Below are 24,415 nucleotides of genomic sequence, written 5' to 3'. Positions count from 1 at the left end.
GATTGATATTTGTTTACGTATACATAAACATTTCCAAGAACTTTTAATAATTCCATGGCACATTAAATAGGTAGTCCATTTAGTGCAGCTGATGTCTTGATTAACTGTCAAAGTGCGTAATTTATACTTGAATTCGACTTGCAATGTTGCTAACCATGTGAAATATCATAAGGAAAAATTTTACAGATGGTCGAGACAAAAACGAAAATTTTTGTTTTGATACATCACCTTATTATTGCATCATGGATAATTCAATTTATTTATTCAGTAGTACGGAAGCCGTATAGTACGTTTTCATTGTACCGGATTTAATTAACCCAGTGGGTTTCAATCGTCAATTCCATGGCCTATTTGTCAAATAAATCCTCATAAAGTAGGTTAACCCTGCAAAAATTCCTAATGTAAATTATAAGGGAAAATTGTATAGTTTTCAGCTTCTGTCATGTTTTTTGGTAGACAACTAGTTTGAATTTTAAGTAAACAAAATACACTAAGGCTACGTTTAGACTTCTAAATCCACTCGATCTCAAATGTCAATTCCATTGCGTATACATCACGTTAATCCAGTTCACAAATTTTTTAGTGGATTATATACATTGATAAATGTGGAATTGACATTTTTAATATATATTCATATGTAAACCCATTATTGACATACTGTACATTAAGAGTTGCCATTTTTTAGAAAATATTATGATAAGTTGGTGGGATAAAAACAGTGTTGTATTTGAAATTATCTCGATTCAGCCCAGGATTTCGAACAAATCAAAATTTAATATTTTATGGTAAATCACATGGAGTAAATCACAGTAACTGCAACTTGATTTAGCTAATAAATCTAAATAATAGATATTATCACAAGATTTAGTCTAAACGTGCTTTATGTTAAAAAAAATACTTTCCTTTCCCCAAAAATTGTGTGTAAACTTTACTCCCAAATCCCATCCACCAAATGTTATGTTTCAAAATCAAATATATATACTTAATAAAAGTAGTCCATTTTCCTAGTTATTGGCAAAATAAACAAATTAATATTAATCAAAAATCTATTGAATTAGGACACTTTGTGAAAAAATGCTTCCATATATAAATAATTAGAATACAAATTAAAAAAACAAGAAAAGAAGAAGAAGAAAATAACATTTGTCATAAATTTATAGGCACTAATTTAATTTTCTACTGAGACAAAAAAGGAAATGTTTAATTTTAGCAATGATTGCATACAAAGTAGAAGAAACATAATTTTTTTAATTGAAACTGTGTAAAATATTTGGTAACAATTTCGTTTTATTTGCTCCCACTTAAGAAAATAATTTTGTTTTCAAAATTTAAACAATAAAAAATAATGCAATACAATAATAAAAGTTAGGTATTATTTTATGTCAATAATCGGTATGCAGTGGCTTGTTACGTCATTTTATTTTTAAATAAATAAAATCTCATAATTTTTTTTTTCAAAAATCAAGTTCGGAATGCCAATGTTTAAACCATAAATCATGGTCTATTCGTAAAGTCAGAAAGCTAAAAACCGATGCTACTTCTTAAGTTAAATGTCAAAATTTTGAATGTTGTTTACGTTTTCATAATGCAAAATAATGGATTTTGACAGCAAACTTGAGATGCAGCTGGAATTTCTGGTTGAGCTTATTAATAGGCCATAAGTCAGTAAGTTTTGATATAACATATAGCATATATTGCCTCCTTGTCAAACACAACAACATCTTCTATATATTAATTTCATATTTGACGGAACAAACTACTACATCCAGAGTTGCTTTTTCTGATTCACCTCAAGATATCCTAACTTGTATTATTTATAGCATGTTTACACGTATACGTACATACATATTAAATATCGAAACAAAAAAAGTTCATTTCATAAAAACACAATACACAAACAAACAATAGTGTAATTTATATAATTATTTTTAAATATAAATTGTAATACAAAAAATAAATAAATACAACAATATTAATATAAATATTTTTAAATATAAAATATAATTTTGTTTTCCCTTTTTATCCCTATTTTTAAAATAAATTAATATATCTTAATTATAATACTTAATTTTAAATGAAATTTATATATAAACTATATATTGTATTTTATTATAAAAATAAAAAAAAATATTATAAAAACAATTATAAACCATTTTTTCGTTTTTTAAGCACATAGATTAGTATCACAATTTAATAAGAAAATAAAAAAAAATCAAAAATGAAACAAAATACATAAACATGAAGAATTTCTCCACCCACAACAACAAAACAAAAAACCCAATATATATGAACAAAAAAAAATAAATCTTTAAATTACATATATGTATGTGTAGTGGTTAAAAAAAGAAGACATAAACAAAAATAAAATAATATTTGAAAGAACATTTAAAATACAAACAAAAAGTAAAATTATAAATTAAACTGCAATAAAACAATACTTACATGTTTCAAAATAAAATATAAAATTTGTATGGGTTTTTTTATTTATTTTCTAAGGAAAGGTATTGATGGGAACTATGGTCAGTTTTTTTTTTTAAAGTCCAAACCATAGTATATTTCTTACAAGGTAGGACATAGCTAACAACTGATTACAATTTTTACTGAAGGTGGTTTGTTAGAGCAGCTGATGTCTCGATTAACTGTCAAAGTGTGTCATTTCTGCTTGAATTCGATGTGCAATGTTGGCACAATGAATAGGTAGTCAAAATCAAAGGTTTTTGTTTTGATACATCATCTTATTATTGCATTGTTTATACCCTCATTAACCCATAAGGCTGAGGGTATAAAAACATGACCGGCCAAGAACATGATACGTCATTCTAGGCTCAATTCAATACACTATGTAAAATGTCGTGTGAATCCAACAAATATAGTGTCGCCTACAAAAAAACCTATTGTCAATATTTAAATTATATTTGTACTTTAATGCTAATTTTCTCCAATATGGCATATTTTTATTTATGTATTGTCAATATGGAATAAAACTTTAGAATTCCCTCGTGCAATTTATGCAAAAGTTATGAAAATCGGTTCAGTAGTCGTTGAGTTATTTGCATTTGAATACGTTTCGTGTAAACCAAACCTTGGCTACATTAAAATTACCGTTTCTCGTATTAGAGCATGACATCCACCCTAATTACAGTAAACGAACCCCACTCATGTGTCTCAAAAACAACCGCTATATCAACAGCTGTTACTGTTGAATGAGCAAAAACACTTTTCGATTGTTTTGATATATACACTATCGATATTCGCCCTTCGACTTACAAAAGGCCACTTTATACCAGAAGAAAATAAAACTGTAATTATTTTCGAGATATTTTAATCTTATAAAATAAATTTATATATATATATATACATGTTAGTAATTTTTTTTCCTTTTAACAAAATACCAATCGACAATTTAAATTATTTATCGATACTATTACTCCAAAAGAAACTATCGATATTATCGCAAATATCATCGGTTGTTTGACAGCTCTATTCGTGTGTTCCTTTTGGGTAGCAAAAAATAATACAAGAGGTAAAATAATACGTTTTTAAAGAAATATAAAGCATAAAAATGTGATTTCTATAGAAAAAAATAATACTTTGAAATCCAGTAGCTATTATGAGTGCAAAATTATTCGCAATTAATTAAAAAAATCGCATAAAATAGCAAAGAGTTTTAACAAACTTACATAACCCCCACATACAAATAAGAAGGCGAACGTCAATAGGGGATCAAGTAGAAGGCCCGGTATCGTATAGTTTTTGATAATTATTACCAAGTCCTTGGATATTAAATATGTGTTCTTTGCTGGAGTTCATAGCTCTCGGCCTTCAGCGTTCTCTAGTGTTCAATGCAGATTCTGATTGGATTTTTGCATCGACTTTGTATGGCAATATGGTTGTAGTTGTTGTGAGCCCCTTGAAGTCCTGATTATAACATATTTTTTTTGAAGAAGGCCTTGCGACAAAATAGGGTTTATGGAATGTTATCTGAAATAAATCAGCTTCAATAAGTGGTCGGTCTGAAATTGAAAAACTCCCACCCATGGATAGACATTAACACAGTATTCGCAAGCCGATGCTCTGTTCCAGAACACCTGCAAGAATCAATCGAAAATTGTTCTCGATTTTCCCCACAATACATTGCAGAGTTTTTTTGAGTGTAGACCGAGAATAGATTTTTTCGGTGGCAGACCTCCGTCATGGAGTTTAAGATCAATGGGACGAATTTTAATAGGGCCTACACTACAATAAACACCCCTTGTATTTTTTGCTTTAGAATATACCTATAAGGTTGTCTAATGAACTTTACAAGAAATTTTGTATAAATATTTTTGTAGCCACGAACCTAAAACCTGGAACTCAAAACTTGACTTCAGCCTTCATAAATAGTTTAATTAAATTCTTATATATATTTTTTTCTTCCAGCAACATGGGTGGTCACGGTCATGGACATGGTGCACCTTACAAGGTACCAGATGCCAGCATCTACAAAGTTGAAGATGTACCCAAACTTGTTGAAGTAAGGGAAGCATTGGCCCGTCAAGGTCTTAAGGATCCTTGGTTGCGGTAAGTTTTTTGTGTTGATTTGTTTGTGGATGTAAATAATTAACCTGCCCTTTATTTTCCAATTTCAGCAATGAAGTCTGGCGTTACAATGCCAAAGAATTCGGCACCCATGCCTCCCGCTTGAGAACATTCATGTTGCGTGGTTTTGTTTTGGGTTTGGGCTTGACTGCCGCTACCGTAGCCTTGGAAACTGTGTTCGGTGGTGATGATCATCACGGTCATGGCCATGGTGATGAGGGTCATCATTAGTGTGTACTAGTAAAAATTAATTAATTTGTACAGAAATTAAGTTAAAAAAACAAATTTTCTTTCGTTATTAAATTAAACAAAACAAAAAACCGAATAAATTGTATGCCAGAAATGTGCACGAAACGAAATTCGAAGGATCGAATGTGTAAGAAAAGAAATCATGGAAGAACTGTTTTCGAACCTATTACTAAAAATGTGGGCTCGAAATATTTTTTACTGGATATAGGTATTTCCTAGAAGGCAGTATTTATAGAAGAGGGGGCTTTATAGCCGATGGATGTCTTTTTGGACGAACTGAAGGAAGCCTTTATAGACAAAATGAAGCTAAATCAATGGCCTTTATAGACGAGTTGAAAGGGAGTCTTTTAGACGAGCTGAAGGGAGTGTTTATAGATGAGCTGAAAGGAGTGTTTATAGATAAGCTGAAGGTAATCTTTATATGCAGCTAAAAGGGAGTCTTTATAGACAAGCTGAAGGCAGTATTTATAGATGAGCTGAAGGGAGTCTTTATAGACGAGCTGAAAGGGAGTCTTTTAGCCGAGCTGAAAGGGAGTCTTTTAGGCGAGCTGAAAGGGAGTCTTTTAGACGAGTTGAAAGGGAGTCTTTTAGACGAGCTGAAAGGAAGTCTGTAATCTTTATATATAGATGAAAGGGAGTCTGTATAAACAAGCTGAGAGCAGTCTTTATAGACGATCTGAAAGGCTGTCTTTATAGATGATCTTTATAGAAGACCTGAAAGGGGTCTTTACATAGTAGCAGAAGGGATTATTTATGGACGAGTTGATGAAAGTCTTTGTAGATTAGATGAAAGGAGCCTTCAAAGGCGAGTTGAAGGTTGTCTTTATAGACGAGGAGTCTGATATAAAATTTTATTACAAAATTGTTGTTTTATTTGCTTATACATTTTATTTCAAAGAAATTAATAATTGTGGGTGCTTACGAGTGGAAAGAAAAAAATTTGGGGGGACATATTTTTTGTTTGTGGGAGAGATACTCTATTACAAATACGATTTAATCCTAATGAAAAATGAAAATAAAAACAATACAAAAAATATATTCTAAAAATTTACGTTGACCGCGGTTTCAATTCATCAAAACATGATCGTAAAAATATTTGAGGTTTTTTGGCAGGATTAAAATATTCATGGCCCTTTGACCAATCATAGCCGACAGCATAGGCAAAGATATGTCCCGAGGCATTGAAACCACATTTTGTTATCGATTGATCCATTGTTTCGGAAGACTTCAATTTGGTACGAGCATCTTTGTCCCAAAAACTGAATGTACCATCGGAACCCACCGTCACCAAAGTGCCATGTACCGGATGGAATGATATGTCATTGACGGCATAAATATCTTGATAACCCGCAGTGCCCGAAGAACGATGACACTTGAAGGTAAAGTTATCCTTCGGGTTAACCGGCTGAACATATTGTATGGCAACACGTCCTTCTATGCTACCCAGAGCATAACCTGTAAGCCAAATAGGAGAATATTAAACAAAATTATACTATATAAACATTTCTGGGTTCAAGTCAAGTTGAGGCCTTTTTAAAGATGAATTTGGAAATTTTATAAGTAGTCCTTTGGACCTTGATGTCTACACTTTGTTTAGGACATTAAAAATGGAACACGTTGATCTGATTTTTCTGAATTTCACAATTTTAGAGCTCCATATTTCGGAAATTATGGACTACCAGCATGAAAGTTATATATATATATATATATATATATTCGATTAGGGAGGCGAAAGTTTGCAGAAATGTCGGAAATGATTCCCTAAAAACACCGGGGATTCCCGGATTTTTCATATGAAAAATACGAGGGATCAGCAGCTGCCCTTTAGACTTGACTTAAACCCACCTTTTTTATCAATATACATACCCGTTGGCTTCTTATTCTTATCCCTGAATATGGCAATGGTTCTGTGTTGATATTTTAAGGGACTCTCCTGCCGTTTAAATTCCGTCGGACTATTTTCCAATGAGTAAACAATTAAACCCCGGCCCGCAGTACCAACCACTGCCATGGGAAAATCAACATCGGCGCAATAACAACGTTCCGGTAAATTAATGGCCATAATGGGATTTGGTGTTCTTGTATCCCAGAATTTCAACGTCTTATCCCAAGAACCAGTCATGAGGCATGTGTAATTGGTACCTTTAACCCAATGACAGACCTTAACGGGTCCATCGTGTGCGGCAACTTGCATTTGCTGATCTGAGGCTAAATCCCATACTTTAACCTGCTTTTCGCTGGCAATGAACACTTTGGTACCATCATCTGCCCAGCTAACATCCAACACTGGGCCACCCATTGTTTTCATGGACTTGGGCACAGTTTTACCCGTCTGCTCGACTTCCCAACATCGTACACTGCAATCCCAACTACCAGCAATAAGGAAATTTTGCTGCAATGTTGCCGGGCTAAATTCTAACGCTGAGACAGAATCTTCTGGAGGTGAAACCACTTCGAAATCGTTCATACGATTTGTTGATGTTGTTGTGGCTGTAGAACCAAAGGCTGATGTTGTGCCTCCTAGTGTTGATTGGCCAAACATATTTTTTCAACTTTTTCCACGCTTTTTTTGCCGTCCGCGAGCGATTTTCACAACAAAACTTTTGCAATAAAGATGCCGCCTCAAATGAACGCTTTCATATGGATTATTCACACAATGGAACAATTGAAACTAGTAGCATGTTTCAACGGCATTAAACAGGGGATTTGTAGATCGATAAAAGGCTTGATAGGAAATGCAAAGGATTTCCTCGTTTATTTTAATGTGACACACAGAGATTTGTTGTTGTATTATTTTAGAATTGAGCGGATGTGATTTTATTGTAAACATCCGTCACCATTTAATAAGTATCTTCTACAAAGAAGGTTCATTTAAATGAAAAAGCCCGCAAAGTAGGTATCTCTAGGTCAATGTTTGCATTGATGGAAACATCGATTTATCGTTATCGAATAGGTTATGTCAAGAGCGGCTACATAAAATTAAAGTATATTTTTAGGATAATCTCAAAATGTAAATGAATAAAACAAAGTAATATAAAAAGTATTTGTACTGTATTGTAAAGGTACGTTTAGATTTACGAAATTCACTCGATCTCAAATGTGAATTTCTTTGCTTATACGTCAAATATAATCCACGGGATTTGTGAACAGGATAAACGTGTCGTAAGTCTAAACGTAGCTTAATAATATGAATTATTCTGATTTATGTGACAATTTGATTTAAATGCCAATTTCATATCGTATACGTCAATTAAATCCTATTTACAAAATCAAATGGATTTTTTTTGAAGTTCACCATTTGAAATATACATTTGATATCGATTGGATTTTGTATATTTAAAAAATTATTAAAAAAAATTATCTGTTTTTGCGGCTATTTCTCTTTTATGTTTTAAAGACCTTGCGAATATCCATTCAATTTACAAATTCCCCAATTATTTACAACGTGATTATATTGTTCTTCGCATAGCAACTCGCATTGACCTCTCCGTTTAGTTTTTTTACACATAAATTTTATTTCGTTTCAATTTATATCCGGTATTTTTTTTTTTTTGTAAACAATTGTTTTCCTCTACATACTTCTTGAAATTTTTCATCAGAAAATACAACACGCGTTATTGTCTGAATCAGACAGTGCATTCCATGTAAAAACAACAGCAACAACATTGTACAATAACAAAAACTATAGGACACAAGAAAAATCCCCGCACAACTCATTCCAAAAAAAAAAAAAATTGAAATGAAATGTTAAAAAAAAAAACACTTAACTCTGTGACCAACAATGCCAGCCATTTGGTGTAACCTTTTTATATTGATTTGCAATTTGGAACATGTGTCATGTGTGTTTGCTTACACGTTCGCAGTGCATACATATAGGGTTATATTGCGTCAGTTGGAAAGATATGAGCATGTGTGTATGTATTCTTACATGGACATGAGTTGGTTTATAAAAAATACTCATGTAGGCTCGTTTATTTTTCTTCGTGTATGTCATAGATCTTGTCATTAACCTAGAGAAGAGTTGCTATTAAAAGAAAGGCTATAAAATTTATGTTATCCAAAGATGATGTATAAAATTTAAACGGAGCTATCATAAGGGTTCAGTTTTTTAGATAAAATAAAAGAAACGTAGGCTTTTTATAACTCGAATTCTCCCGGTTTTCGAAATTGGCGCCCGAATGATTTAAAACATGGTTTACTGCTTCTCTGAAATCTCCATTAGCTATGAAAAGATGGCAATTTTTTATGCAATAATAAGCAACATGCAAGACAAATGCATGAATGTACCACAGTTTACACTATTTTTGTGGTGAATTTTGTATAAGCATATGTAGACTTATAGTAGGTGTACATTGTACATGATTTTATAGACAGTCGACAGTTCATTTAAATGGTCAGTACCATTGTATGTCTATCCAATGAATCCTCATAAAGTAGGTTTAAAGTACATTTACATATACGATTTTAAATCGGCACGATTAACGAAATCCAGATACACCCAAATTGTTTAATCATGATCTAAATGTCGATCATCGTGTAAAGAAATTTGTTGCTTCACACATTCCCATTAGGAAATTGAAGTAAATTGTAAACCAGAGGGCAAACGAACTTCTGTTACGATCCTCTGTTGTAGATCCACCATGAGCCTTGACTAGGAAAAATTTGCTATAAAGACCGAATCTGTATCCCCTTCCAACTGTGACTCCATAAACAAATTGTTGGCTTATATTAAGCCATTTTTCCATGTTTTCGAAAATGGCGCCCAAATGGTTTAAATCTTTGTTTAGTACATTTGTGAGAGCCCCTTAACATTAACTAAGCAAAAATTGCCTCATTTCTTTTTTTTCGTGCAGGATTTATACTTTTTTTTTAATTTCTAAGGGTTTAGACGACGTAAGTAATGAAGTGAAGTTGAAAATACTTTTGTCGTAATATGACAATGATAGCCGTTACGGTTAATAAAATAAATATATAGATTCTCGCTGACTCCCAAGAACCATCGCTGATTATTACTAACCCCCATTTTTACGGTTTTTTTGAAATTGGCGCCCGAATGTTTACAAATAAAAGTGAATTCCTATATCAGCTGAAGTTTTTTTTTATAATTATAAAGAAATATCAGAGTTGTAATTGGAGTTTGTTGTCAAAAAAATAAATATATAGATTCCCACTGATTGCAAAGAACCATCGCTAGCTATTACTAATCTACATTTTCAGGTTTTTGTTTTCTTTTTTTAATTGCCGCCCGAATAATTACAAATAAAAATGAATTCCAATATCAGCTGAAGTTTTTTATTATTAAATGTTAAATAATAAAGGAATATCAGAGTTGTATTTGGGGGTTTGTTGCCGTCCTCCTTTTTCTCTTACATTTTACAAAATTACCTTAAATGAAGCAGACCTGAAATCTTTTTATGTGTCCTCCCCTATAGGTATAAATATTTATGTAATTCTGTGGCCGTCATTTTGCGGTTATTTTTTAATCTGTCCCCACTGTCTCCAAAGAACCGTGGCTGGCTATTAACCCATCCACCTTTTCAATTTTTTTGAAATTGGCGCCCGAATGATTAAAAATAAAAGTGGAACCTAATAGTTTATTATTATTAAATGTTAAATATCAGAGTTGTATTTGGGGTTTTTGCCATTCTCTTAACTAACCTAAATAAAGCATGCCTGAAATCTGTTTAAATGTCTCCCCCTTTAGGTTAAAGTTGCCATTTAGTGGCCGTCATTTTGGGCTTTTTCAATCTGTCCCCACTGTCTCCAATGAATCATCACAGGCTATTAACCCACCCACATTTTAACAATTTTTGAAATTGGCGCCCGAATGGTTAACAATAAAAGTTAAATCCAGTATCAGCTGAAGTTTTTTAATTATTAAATGTTAAATATCAGAGTTGTATTTGGGTGTTTGTTGCCATTCTATGAACTAATCCCTTTAGGTTAACGTTTTATGTCATTCTGTGGTCATCATTTTGTGGTTTTTTTAATCTGTCGCCAATTTTTATTTTGAATTTTTTTTTTTTTTTTGATAGTGACACCAAAAAATCACTTTTATTTCTTTTGAAATGAAACTAACTCTGAGTCATGCCGGCTTCTTACTAATTTATGACACAACATAATGACTGTAAACATAATACGGAATTTGGTAAACAAATATTGGAGAAAAGGAATCACAACTTTACAAAATTAATTAAATTCATAAATCATTTTTTACAAATTCCATAGATTTCTAAAAATAGATCGGCATTTCTTTTTTTATTTGAAATTAAAATTTTACCCTTCCGCCATACGTCAAAATATACGATTTGATGAAAAAAAAATTACCAAAGGTCAATTTGAAAATTATAACGAAACTAAAAATTTGCATATATTCATTTATTTAAAATAAAAAGAAACATCAACGCCAAAAAATCCCCTCACACGGTGTGCCCTCTTAACAGTAGAGGCAGCAAGAAAAATAACAACAAAAATCCATGTTCAAATCATTGTAGATATACAGGTGGTCGTTTTTTTTTTTGTTTATCAATCATCATGGGCGAAGATAAGAGAGATACCTCAAAATACCTTCACAAATGGTGGGAATTTAAGTAGCTTCTTTTAAAATTGTTATTGTTTTTTTCATCACTTCTTTTTTTGTTGTTGTTCTTCATTTTCAAATTAGAGATTTTATGAATTGCCGGTTTTCAGTTAGCGTGTTTTGTTATTGTACGCTAAGCTGCTACTAAAGTTCGTTTATTATTATTTTTTTGAAAATATTTTCGGGGATTTTTTAGTGACGCGAAAAGTAGGAAAAGAAAACAACAAAACATTTTTTTCATGGGTAATGGGTGTGAAATATTTTGGTATTGTTTATATTTCTAATATTTTCTTTTTTGCAGTAATTATATTATTTGTAGTTTTCTTCTTCTTTTTTTGTTTAATTATTTAATTTGATAATGTTTATTGTGTGTTTTAATGATTTATGGATCATAGAAACAAGATACCGACAAAGGTATACAGTTTAAGGGCGCTTTTACACAGTATGAAAAGTAATCATTTTATGAAAATCATAACGGTACATGTTTAGTGTAAATGCACTACTAGGTCGCTTTTACACCGATGATGTTATTATTGGTCTGTTTCCGTACTGCATGAATTGATTATTTTTTTTATATCATAAAGAAAATCGTAGTAACGGGAACTCTACTGAGTAGGGGAACCCCCCTACTCTACTATTGAGTAGGGGGGTTCACCATACACGATGATTACGTGAGTGTTTTGAATAGAAACAAGATACCGACAATGGTATACAGTATAAGGGCGCTTTTACACCAAATGACAAATGATTATTTTATGAAAATCATAACGGTACATGTTTGATGTAAATGTACCACTAGTGCGCATTTACACTGAAGGTGTTATTATTGGCCTGTTTCCGTACTGCATAAATTAACTATTTTTTTTAATATCATAGAAAATCGATACCGGGAACAAAGGTATACTAGTTTGAGTAGGGGGGTTCACCATACACATTTAAACGATGATTAGATGATTTTTGTTTACATGAGTGTTTTTGATGATTTGTGGATCATAAAAACAATATATACATTTTTAGGGCGCATTTACACCGAATGACAAATGATAATTTTATAATGATCATATCATAAATTTTATAATGATCATATCATTTTATATCATAAAGGAAATGTTGTAATCGTAGTAAAAAACTTGAAAATGTGGGTTAACAATAGCCAGCGATGGTTCTTTAGAAACAGATAAAAAACTCAAAATGATGGCCACAAAATTACATAAAAATTAATAGCTAAAGGGGAAGACACATTACAAGATTTCAGGCATGCTATATTTTAGTAGATCTTGTAAAATGTAAAAGAATGAAAGGGCCATAAAACCCAAATACAACTCTGACATTCCTTTACAATTTAAGATAAAAAACTTTAGCTGATACTGGGATTTAAGGAGGAAACACACAAACAAAGATTCAAATCATTTGGGCGCCAATTCGGAAAACCTGAAAATATGGTGTAATATAAGATAAGGACGGTTTTTTGGAGTTACTGACCACGTCTAAAATCTTAAAATCTTAGATCTTGCATGCATAAAAATAAACCAATTTTGTCTTAGCTGATATTAACAGCCTGTTTTTGTAAAATTCCAAACGAACGAATTCGAGTGACTTACGACCAAACTCCTTGGTTTTGAAAAATATGTCATTTATTTTTGTTTTGAATCAGAAAACATTTATAAACATAAATAAAGGTTTGGTCGTAAGTCACTCGAATTCGTTCGTTTGGAATTTTACAAAAACAGGCTGCAAGAAGCTCTCACAGAAGAACTAAACAAAGATTTAAATCATTTGGTCGCCAATTTCGAAAACCTGGAAATAAGGGGGAAATAAAAGCCAACGACGGTTAATTGGAGTCACTGTTTGGAATTGAAACGAATTTGCAAGAAAGAATTAAATCATTTGGGCGCCAACTTCGAACCAATACGAACTCGGTGTTTATAGCAATCTACATCTGCATCACTGAAAAAGCACGTAATTTAGGTCTCCTTGGGTAGGGGGATTCACCATGCTCATTTAAACGACGGTCAGCTGATTTTTGTTTACATTTAGTTCTAATTTTGGTAAGTTCCCTTTAAAAAACACCTGAAACGTTCAGTACTTTAAATTATTATCGTGCTGACATATATTTTTTTGTATGACTAGTGTCCATGATACATATATTGCAATTTTTTATTTTTGAAACTAATCATGATTTAGCATTTATGTCAAGTGAGATAATGATAACACTTGGCTTATCGGCTAAAGGGCCCTTAAAAAGTTTTGTTGTGGGTTATTAATTGAATGATGGTAAATTATTTGGCTGTCTATATATGATATTTATTATATTCGCCATTAATTAATTTATTTCCTGACACACTTCAAATCTGGTTAACATACTCTATGAGGATTTATTTGAGATATGTGCGAAAGAATTGACATTTTAAATCAATTGGATTTGCTAAATCCAGTACAATGTGCAGGGTGAGATCATGATGCAATAATAAGGTGATGTATCAAAACAAAAACCTTTGTTGTTGTCTCGATCATCTGTCAATTTTTTCCATATAATATTTCACATGGTTGGCAACACTGCACATCGAATTAAAGTAGAAATTATCCCCTTTGACAGTTAATCAAGACATCAGCTGCGCTAAATTTGACTACCTATTCATTGTGCCATGGGTTAGATGAACAAACTGCAACCAATTTCATACTGCTGTCATTTCTAAAGCGGTGTACACACTAGCATTTTTGAATGACACTATTGCCCAAATTTTGCTTGTTTGATAGTGTGGCCTCTCATGATTGTCATTCATTAGGCAACCACAAAAATATTCATGGTTGTTGGACAGTCAGTAATCGATAAAAACCTGTCATTCAAAAGTGATAGTGTGTACATCGCTTAAGCCACTAGTCCGACAGCTGTTAAAATTATTCCAGTGACAGCTCATTATATTGTTTACAAGCGTACAAAAACATTTTGGTGAGAAATTTCCAGAAAAAAGTTATTCGTGATGGAATTCAGGCGTCATATTGTGATTTCTTTTTTTATTTTTTGGCTTTTTATTTGGCTGGAAAACCACAAGTGGCTATCGTTAGAGCACTCTCGTACAATCGCTCGTTACCGTGTCACTTGTAGCGTAGTCCGACGTCAATGAAGTGGACGAAAGAAAACAGTAACATCAGCAGAAATGGTTCGAAAAGTAAAGAAGCGACTTGATCGAAACCCGCGTCCAGTTGCCGAAAAATGGGTAGTGAGCTGAACATATCACAATATTCCATTGGGCAATTATTGAAAAATGATCTCCGGGCATAGCCATTGAAATTCCAAAAAGTGTAAGAACTCACACTGCAACGGAAAGAAAATAGACTGAAAATTGAGTTGCTGAAAGTGGTGAGAAGATGGTTTTCTATGAGAAAAAATTCGAAACAAACATACTGATCGTGTTTACTTTACCAAAGAGGTCAGCTGAAAATGTGCGCTTGGCGAAGAGTGGTGAACTGCCGAAGATGGTTTTCTCCGATGAGAAAAAATTCGCTGTCCAGCTGTTTGTAAACAAACATAATGATCGTGTTTACTTTACCAAAGAGGTCAGCTGAAAATGTGCACCTTCGGTTGGCCACTAGAACTCAAGCGCCGGCCATGGTGATGGTGTGGGCCGTCATAACAGACGATGGTCGCTCTCCGCTCGTATTAATCGACCGTGGCATCAGAATAAATGCCGAATATTATCGGGAAAATATTCTGGAGGGTGTATGAAAGTCTTTTTGTCCTTCGACATTCCAACAGGATTCAGCACGCGCCATCCAAGAATGGTTACAAAATGTGGTTTCTCGCTTCATTTCCAGCCAGGGCTGCCAGATTTGACGATTTATCGTCATTTTGACGATTTTTTGGTCAAAAATTTAAAAATGACGATTTGACGATTTTTGCCCAAAAAATGAAGATTTTTGGTCATTTTAGTAATATTGCAATATTTGGGTTCTTTTTTTATGGCAACATCAAAAATGTATAAAGCGAAAGAAAAAGTAGAAAGAATTTGAATATTTGGCATATGTGTGTGAGGTATACTTTGTACTGTTACAAATCCAACAACAGTTTACGTTTACCCAGATAGATGAAAAACTACCAATCAGCTGTGCCGTCCTCTGGGTAGACAGCAACAAAACAGATAAAAGTTAACGGTTGTTGTTTTTTGACACGGGCAAATTGAAGAAAATTGGTGAACGGAAACGTTGTTATATTAAATTTAAGTTTCCATTTATACAAAGTTATTACAATTTTAAAAAGATTCGATTTGAAAGCATTTTTAAAATTGTATCTATGATAAGTCGCACGTATATTAGTAATGATATCCTTAAAGAATTTCCACATTTTGTGAACGAAGATGAAAAAAAAAATTGGATTCAGAATTTCGCGAACTAAGGTTGTATGATTTTGATAACATTTGTGAAAATGATGAAACCGATTTATTTCGTTTTTGGAATGCATTATTTGATTTGAAACGTGGTGATGGTTCATATGTTTTTCCTATAATAACTAAATTTGTACGGAAGGTAATGGTATTACCCCATTCCTCAGGAAATGTTGAGCGTGTTTTCAGCCAAGTAAATCTTAATAAAACGAAAAGTCGAAATTCCCCCAATAAGGATTCAATGGAGAAATTTATACCAAAGATTATTTGAAAGTTAACAAAACAAATTGTTATGATACGTTAATTAAAACCGACATTTTGAAAATGATTAACACAAATATTTCTTTTCAAAATGAATGACTTTATTAAAGTCGAAATATTTATTTATAAAATAAATGAATTTCTTGATTAGCTTTAAAAAACGTGTTTAATAAATTGAATACCTCTTTTATGTTCATTTTAATAAAAAATATATTTAAATATATCTAAATGTGCGTATTTAAATTTTTGACGATTTTTGATAAAAAAAAATCGTCATTTTGACGATTTTTCCAAAAAAAAATCTGGCAGCCCTGTTTCCAGCGCACAATGGCCGCCAAAATCTCCGGATACCAATCCGTTGGACTATTGTGCCTGTAGTATTTTGGAAAACAAGGTTGGTACTAAAATATAACAAAGTGTCGATCACCTCAAGCAATCGCTTCGCCGGAAATGGGCCAAAATACAGCAGAGCAACATTCGGGCAGTGTGTGACGCTTTCATTGGCCGTTTGAAGGCCATAATTCGTGACCAATTCGAACAAATCTAAACTTGCTTTAAAATTCGATGCTATTTCCAATATTTTTGTTTTCATTCAATAAATTTAAAAAAAATGAAAAATTATGGCTATTGACTTTGTTGCAGCATTTTTTTATCTCACCCTGTAAATGTACTATATAAATTTCTAAAGATATATGGTCTTCTGGAGATGGTCTATATCATGATGCAATAATATGGTGATGTATCAGAACAAAAACATATGTTTTTAGTCAATTATCTGTCAAAATTATATCTAGTCATATTTCTCGTGGTTGGCAACATTGCACGTCGAATTCAAGTAGAAATCATGCACTTTGAGAGTTAAACGGATAGTCAGCTGTTCTAAATGGAGTACCTATTTATTGTGCCATGCAGAACATGTTCTATATCATGATGCAATAATAAGGTGATGTATCAAAAGAAAAACATATGTTTTTAGTCCATCATCTGTTAAATTTTCTCTATTAATATTTCTTCTGGTTGGCAACATTGCACGTCGATTCATGTATAAACCATAATGCAATAATAAAACGGTGTATACATTAGAACTTTTTACCGGGTTAACCTACTTTATGAGAATTTATTTGACACATATGCAAAGGAATTGACAATTCAAAACCCACTGGGTTAACGAAATCTGGTTAAATGTAAACGTACTATAAGGTGATGTATCAAAACAAAACCTTTTGTTTTCGTCTCGACCATCTGTCAAACTTTTCCTTATAATATTTCACATGGTTGGCAACACTGCACATCGAATTCCAGTAGAAATTACCCACTTTGACAGTTAATCGAGACATCAGCTGCGCTAAATGGACTACCTATTCATTATGCCATTGTAGAAACTATGCGCTTTGGCAGTTAAACGGATAGTCAGCTGTTCTAAATGGAGAAACTATGAGCTTTGGCAGTTAAACGGATAGTCAGCTGTTCTAAATGGTGTCATGGTCTATATGAACAATAGTTTACTAAAAGAAAATTATTATCGTAGTAAAAAATTGTACAATTTTGCAGGTTGTGGACCAGACATACATATAACTATATATTAAAAAAAATGAAATTATATTTCTTACACATATTTGTATATATATATTAATATTACCACACTTCCCATATATTGTTTTTCTAATAACAAAAAACTGTTTAAATTACTAAATTATTTTTAATTTTGTTATGATTACTTAAAAAACTTTTTCACACCATCAACATTGATGATATTTGTTTTATTGTTTATTCACATTTTTTTTTTTCATTTGTTTAATTTCAATGGACGACGAGAAAACCCCCTTTCGAAGAAATTGTATCTACACACACACACGAAAAATTATAATCTATTAAATACGTAAATAACAAATCTTAATTACTCTTATTAATAACATTAACAAAAAATTTGTATTATCAAAAATTGAATGTAGATTAAAAATCGATAACCAACAACCGGCGAAAATAAATAATAATCATGTTAACATATTTAAACAACAAATGTAATATACCATTCATATTGGGGTACAATAACCTCGACGGGTTTTCAAATTTTTGTTGTTGAATATCGGTAAAATTGATTTATTGAACAAGATTTTTTAATTTATTGATAGTATTTAGGGGTTTATGATAAAAAATAAAAAGAATAATCTGTTTGTCATTTGAATTTTCATTTGCTTTTTATATATGTCATCAAAATTTTTATAAAAAAAAAGTTTAATGCAAAAGGCAAATATCTGGTGTTGAACACGAAAGAAATCAGCTGATCTAAAGAAATCAGCTGATCTTATATATTTATGAAATTCACCATCTCGTATCTCGATTTATTTTATATCATGATCAAAGTCACAGCATTAATCAAATGCAAAAAGGATTTTATATGAACAATTCATATTTTTGGGGAAAATAATAAAACTTGAAGCTATTAGAGTGCGTTTAGACTACTAAATCCAGTCGATTTCAAATATCACTTCCATAGCGTATACATCACCTTAATACTGTTCAGAAATCCAATGAATCGTATTTTTGACGTAGGCTACGTTTAGACTACTAAATCCACTCGATCACAATTCCATTGCGCATACGTCACGTTAATCCAGTTCACAAATCCAGTGGATTATATTTGACGTAACATATATCAGCTGATCGCCATTTGGATCATGATTAGAAGTGTGTGTAAACAATTAGGGTGTATTTCGTTAATCGGGTCGGGATTTAGAATCGTATATGTAAATGTACTTTAATGCAAGGTAAGATATAGGGATACGTAGTCAAACGCAAAAGTCGACTTTTAGACTTTTCGATTTTTGACCAAAAAGTAGATCTTTAGACTTTTCGATTTTTTTCATTTGACTAAAAAGTCGACTTTTCGATCTTTCGATTTTGTCAAACCTGTTTAAAATCGATTTTCGACTTTTACCAGCTAAAGCAAAATCGACTAAAATTTAATTTTTTATAAGAATTGTTGTCAACAGATGAAAAAAAGTTTTGGAATGTGTAATTTTTGGACAATTTCGGCTTTGTGATAATAAACCAAGAATTTATGAAGCAAATCGATCTTGAAAAGTCGACATTGCGATTTTCCCAAAGGCCAAAAGTCGACTTCGACTTTTAGACTTTTCAATAAAAAAAGTCGATTAGTCGAAAGTCGATAACTTCAGGTGAATAACAAAAAACACCTCCTTAGAATGTGGCTTCTAACGTCAAATATAAATAACTTGTACACAAACGGTTGTTGTGTTTATTGAAAAATCAATTTAATTACATTTTTTTGACTCAGCATTCAAAACAATAAACAAAATATTTTTTTCGTTTTATAGAACAGGCCGCTTTGAGAAGAAAATGTGATCTGATGGTAGCTATTTGCCTCAAAACACGTTCGGTGTAAAAATGCCCCTTTGTAAATATGACATAATAAGACACCACTACAGAGTTGCATTTTTTATTTTCTTTAAACTATTTCTAACTGCAGTATTGCGCCATGGATACAAATATGAACAAATTATGCTTGAATTCAAATTTGTCGAAAAGGATAAACAAACGAAATCCAGTAATAAGATTTTACTCTACCCTGTATTTAATAAATTACGTTTGATATTGTTTAATAAAAAATAATTGAAAATTTGTTGGTGTTTTTGTTTCTTTTTTTTTGTATCTGTCGTATTGCATTGTGGAAGTTATTTAATGGAAAAAGGTTCTTCCCGTATTGGCGGGAGGCACGACAACACGAATACTCGATATACAATTTTAAACATGTTGACATATTTTGTTCGTACATACACATTCGAGCTACAATCGATCGTATTACGTTACGTTAAATGAACGAGTGTGTGGACATGTACTCCATTAAAAATAACAGACACTTTTTGGAGGCTTGATAAACTAGTTTTATTTATTGTTTTAATTTTAACATGATATTTGTCCGAATGTGTGTGTCGTGGTTTAAGAGTACTGAGTTCTTATTGCATTGGCGAGCTGGTTCTGTGTAATGTAATTTGTTTTTAATATTAACATTAATACAGTTTAGTTTACCATTAAGTATTGCCTAGCCATGTATTTCATTTACCTGATTAATGACATTGTCGTGAGCATATCACGTTTCTTCAATGACAATATGACATATTTATGGCAAAAAAGGCAATTAATCATTTAAATATGGTGTCAGGGCGCATTTACACCGACTACGGTAAACATTTGGTGTAATACTATCACAAGGGCGTATTTACATAGAACGACTTCATTTAATTCTTATTGTACATTTTCAAAGCAATAAATATAGCTCGAGGGCGATTTTACACCAAACGCGTTAAAATGTATTTATTTTTGGTGTAATAGTATCCTAAGGGCCCATTTATTTATTAATTTTTAATTAATCATGTAAATATAGTGACAAGTCGCATTTACACCGAATGTGATAAACATCATTTGGTGTAATATCCTAAGCGCGCATTTACACAGAACGTCACAATTCAATGTACATATGATGTCAGGTCGCATTTACACCAAATGTGGTGTTATACTATCCTAAGGGCGCATTTACACAGAACGTCACAATTCAATCCTTATGCTTCATTTAGAAAGCAGTAAATGTAGCTTAAGGGCGATTTTACATCGAACGCGTTATATGATTAGTAAATATAGGACCCTAAGGGCGCATTTACACAGAACGTCATCATATAATCCTTAGGGTATATTTACACAGAACATGTTTTTTTAATTATTTGACATATTTATAAATAAAATGACAACTTTAACGATGATTAGGCGATGAAGTATCAAAACTTATTCTGTTTAAATGAATCCTTAGAAAGAAATATAAAATTATTAATATATGGACATTTAAAAAAATTAATATATTTTTAAATTATAAAGGGAAATTTGTTATGGTAGTAAAAACTAGGAGATTCTTGCAGTACGGGAACAGATCATTAGACACTAATTTTCCAACAGAAAACCCTTTTAAAATTTTCACCCAAAATCAATAAGCCCCTGGAAGCCTTTAAAAGTATTATTATAGGATTTCCCAAAAAATTAAAAAAAATCCCATATCATTGCACACACACACATGGTATAAAAGTACTAGTATATGAAAATGGAACCAAATTCTACTGATAAGACTAAGCTACTACATACTATGCGTATTCAGTTACTATGTACATACATACAACAAATTTATGATATCAACTTTCTAAATCATTTGTTATCTTGTAAAACAAAAAGAACCAATAATAATAGCAGCAACAACAACAACGAAAAAAGAAGCCGAAAAAATCACCTTTTAAAAAAATTGATAAGGTTCTAAAAGGAAAGTACAAGAACTTTGTTGTATTTTTTTGTCAACTGTTAACGATAAATTAATAATTTTATTTGATTGGATTTTTGTTGTTGTTATTGCAGATTTGTTTAAAGAGGGGAATGTACTCTTCTGCCCGGCGATATGCATTGCTGAGTATGTATGAGTAGTTACGCTGTTTTATGACATTTCAATTGAATACAATAAATAATACAAATAAGTGTGGATCCGTCAACACTTGTCACTTGTTTCGATATAAAGACCTTTAGAAGGTCGTTGAAAACAACAACAACAAAATTTTTCTATGGGAATTATTTTTTTGTTATCAATAAAATTTAGAGTAGATTTTTTTTTTGTTGATAACGAGGTATTATGATAAACGATTGTGGTGATTTTTTTTCATCAGGTGTTAAAAAAGAAATTACATATAGAGGGTGTGGAAAATTTAATTTTGTTTTTAAATTATTATGAATAATACTTAGCTAAAAGAACTTATGTTTTTTGCATTTTTGATATAATGGAGAGCAACACCTATTAGAATTATGAAAATATTAATTGTCAAGTTGTCAAAGAAATTTGGACAATTGACCGAAATTGTGATAACTTAACTGATGATTTACAATTGATCAATTTCAGTGTAGATACGCCATAATGCTGCGTTTAGATTTACAAAACCCACTCGATCTCAAATGTCAATTACATAGCATATACGTCAAATATAATCCACTGGATTTGTGAACATGATTGAGGTGACGTATACGCTGCCGAATTGACATTTGAGATCAAGTGGATTTAGTAGTCTAAACGTGCTCTAAGGTCACAATTTTACACCGAATATATTTTAGAAAAATTTCGATTTTATTGAACAAAGGTAATTACAGCTTAAATGACATTTAAATGATAATTTATCACAAAATTATACAGTATGTCAAGAATGAGTTTACACATAGATCATTATTAAACATTTTCAAATGTAGAAGCTCGCAATTTGTAATATTTTTTGTTTTACATCCTTGTAGTACCGGAACAGACCAATAATTTATCATTAAACATATAGCATATAAATAAGCTCTACCGGGTGGCGAATTCATGCCTCAAGGTATGGTCACATTAGGCAAATATTTGAGAAAAGTGTCAAATAATTCTTTGTCATAATCTAACCACAAAATATTTTCATTGGCAAATACAAAAACAGCTGATTTTGGTAAAACAAAGAAATTATTTGACAGCAAGCAAAAATGGGAGCAATGTGCCCAAAAAGGTGTTTCGGGCAAGAATTTCTTTGCCCTTACAATATTTTTTTAGGAGCGAACATAGAAAAATAATAGCTGATTTGTACATTGTTCCGGCTTTTATATCGTTAAAAATTTTTGTTTTCTGATGTACGATATTTATAGAGTTCTAGCCACATTTCCCCAAAATTGACCACAGTTTACCATTTAAGTTTTCTTTCAAACAGAAAATCGACAATACCCGGAAAATAATTCATAAAATACAAAACAAGAATAAAGAAAATAATCGAAGTTGGCCCAAAGTTCTTTCAATATTCTCTAGCAAATAAATTTATGTTCTCTGACAGTTTGATCGAAATTTTTTGTTGCAAATATATTTTTAAATGTGACAACATCTGAACATCTCCTGAAGCAAAGTACCTTGGTACAATCCTGGACTGTCAACTACGATGGAATAGGAATGCTGAGGAACGAGCGAAGAGAGGTATGATTGCACTCTATGCATGCAAGAACTCCATTGGGAAAAGCTGGGGGCTAAAACCATCAACTATATACCGGTTATATAACACTGTGGTAAGGCCCATTCTATCCTATGGTTCTCTTGTGTGGTGGAACTGTCTGCGTCACAAGTCGACATCCAGTAAATTAGATAAGGTACAAAGAACCGCCACGATTTTAGTTACAGAATCCAGGAGGAGTACGCCACAAACAGCCCTGAACGCAATGCTGAATTTTAGGCCCCTGAGCCTCAGCATTAAGTGTCAGGCCGCGCGTAGCGCCCTAAGGCTGCACGAAACTTATGGCAAAGTTGTACCTTTGGGCGAGGCCGTATCTTGAACGAGGCAGGTATGAAATTGGACCAACGCGTACATCTAAGCGACTATATATCACATCTAAGCGACTATTATTCCAAGTAGAGACGACTGGAACCGAAGTAATCCTTCTCTGGACGGTCTGGCCTTGTATACAGACCGATCCAAGATGGGAGTAGGTACAGGGGCGGACGTCTACTGTGAAAGGCTATGACTTGAGTTAACCTACAAGCTGGATTGCAACTGTAGTGTTTTCCAAGCTGAAATCTTCGCGATTTGGAAGGCAGCGGAATTGATAAAAAGTCTGGATGCAGAGGTCGTTGAACCGGTGACTATCTTCGTGGATAGTCAAGCGGCTCTTAAAGCCATCAAATCTTGTTATATCAAATCTGAGGCCGTCCTCAAGTGTAGGGCAGCTTTGGAAGAACTTACTTACAGCTTTCGGTTGTGTTGGGTACCAGGATATTGTGACATCTTGGGTAATGAAAGAGCGGACGAACTAGCTAGACGAGGATCTCAATCCACAGATCTAGCAATTGATGACACAATTAAACCACTCATATATCATCTTTACCGGAACTTTGAGGCGTTCTTCGACGAAAGAGCCTATGAACTTTGGCACAACGAACCTAGGTGCAACGTGTCAAGATCCATTTGGCCGACTCTGTCTACCAAAAGAACGCACTCACTGTTGAACCTGAGCAAAGCTGAAATAAGAGTAATGACGGGAATCATTACTGGTCACTGCAATATCAGGGCTTTTACTCGTAAATGGGATCTTGATGCAATTGATTACTGTAGACTCTGCGTTGACGAGGAGGAGACGGAGGCTATTGAGCATCTTCTGTGTCACTGTCCAGCCCTGGCTTAAAGGCAACACAGACTAGTGGGTGCTCATTTTCTATCGAGTCTTAATTTCTTCTCAATAACTGAACCTGCTCTAATCGACAGCATAATTAGAACCCTAAAGTGGTTGGGAAAGTGCAACATTGACACGTAATATATCTTCT

At 32.5% G+C, this 24,415-nt stretch overlaps 3 protein-coding genes across 3 annotated transcripts in view; 1 reads left to right on the top strand and 2 right to left on the bottom strand.

Annotated features, from left to right (window-relative positions):
- The window catches only part of LOC133333667 (proton-coupled zinc antiporter SLC30A9, mitochondrial), a 116,260-nt gene that overhangs the window by 69,737 nt on the left and 22,108 nt on the right, over positions 1 to 24,415 (bottom strand). The gene's annotated exons all lie outside the window — the stretch shown is intronic.
- LOC133333692 (NADH dehydrogenase [ubiquinone] 1 beta subcomplex subunit 3) lies at positions 4,411 to 4,842 on the top strand. The gene is made up of 2 exons (XM_061541979.1): positions 4,411 to 4,560; positions 4,629 to 4,842. Exons 1-2 carry the CDS (start codon positions 4,424 to 4,426, stop codon positions 4,807 to 4,809), a joined length of 318 nt encoding a protein of 105 aa, XP_061397963.1. The 5' UTR covers positions 4,411 to 4,423; the 3' UTR covers positions 4,810 to 4,842.
- LOC133333691 (protein Rae1) lies at positions 5,876 to 7,373 on the bottom strand. The gene is made up of 2 exons (XM_061541978.1): positions 6,694 to 7,373; positions 5,876 to 6,282 (listed from the first exon to the last, which is right to left on the bottom strand). The coding sequence occupies exons 1-2, from the start codon at positions 7,367 to 7,369 to the stop codon at positions 5,876 to 5,878; spliced, it is 1,083 nt and encodes a 360-aa protein (XP_061397962.1). The 5' UTR covers positions 7,370 to 7,373.

The sequence above is a fragment of the Musca vetustissima genome, unplaced genomic scaffold (genome assembly GCF_032173495.1).
Source record: "Musca vetustissima isolate MV318-11 ecotype Yass unplaced genomic scaffold, APGP_CSIRO_Mvet_v1 utg8392, whole genome shotgun sequence".
Lineage (NCBI taxonomy): Eukaryota > Metazoa > Arthropoda > Insecta > Diptera > Muscidae > Musca > Musca vetustissima.
The sequence above is the reverse complement of the archived record's forward strand: the minus strand, read 5'-3'. Positions and strand labels throughout refer to the sequence as shown.

Coding starts and splice junctions, on each gene's coding strand:
- LOC133333692 (XM_061541979.1), top strand. CDS start 4,424: ATGGGTGGTCACGGTCATGGACATGGTGCACCTTACAAGGTACCAGAT. Junction 4,561..4,628: donor CTTAAGGATCCTTGGTTGCG/GTAAGTTTTTTG, acceptor TTCCAATTTCAG/CAATGAAGTCTGGCGTTACA.
- LOC133333691 (XM_061541978.1), bottom strand. CDS start 7,369: ATGTTTGGCCAATCAACACTAGGAGGCACAACATCAGCCTTTGGTTCT. Junction 6,283..6,693: donor TAAGAATAAGAAGCCAACGG/GTATGTATATTG, acceptor TTTGGCTTACAG/GTTATGCTCTGGGTAGCATA.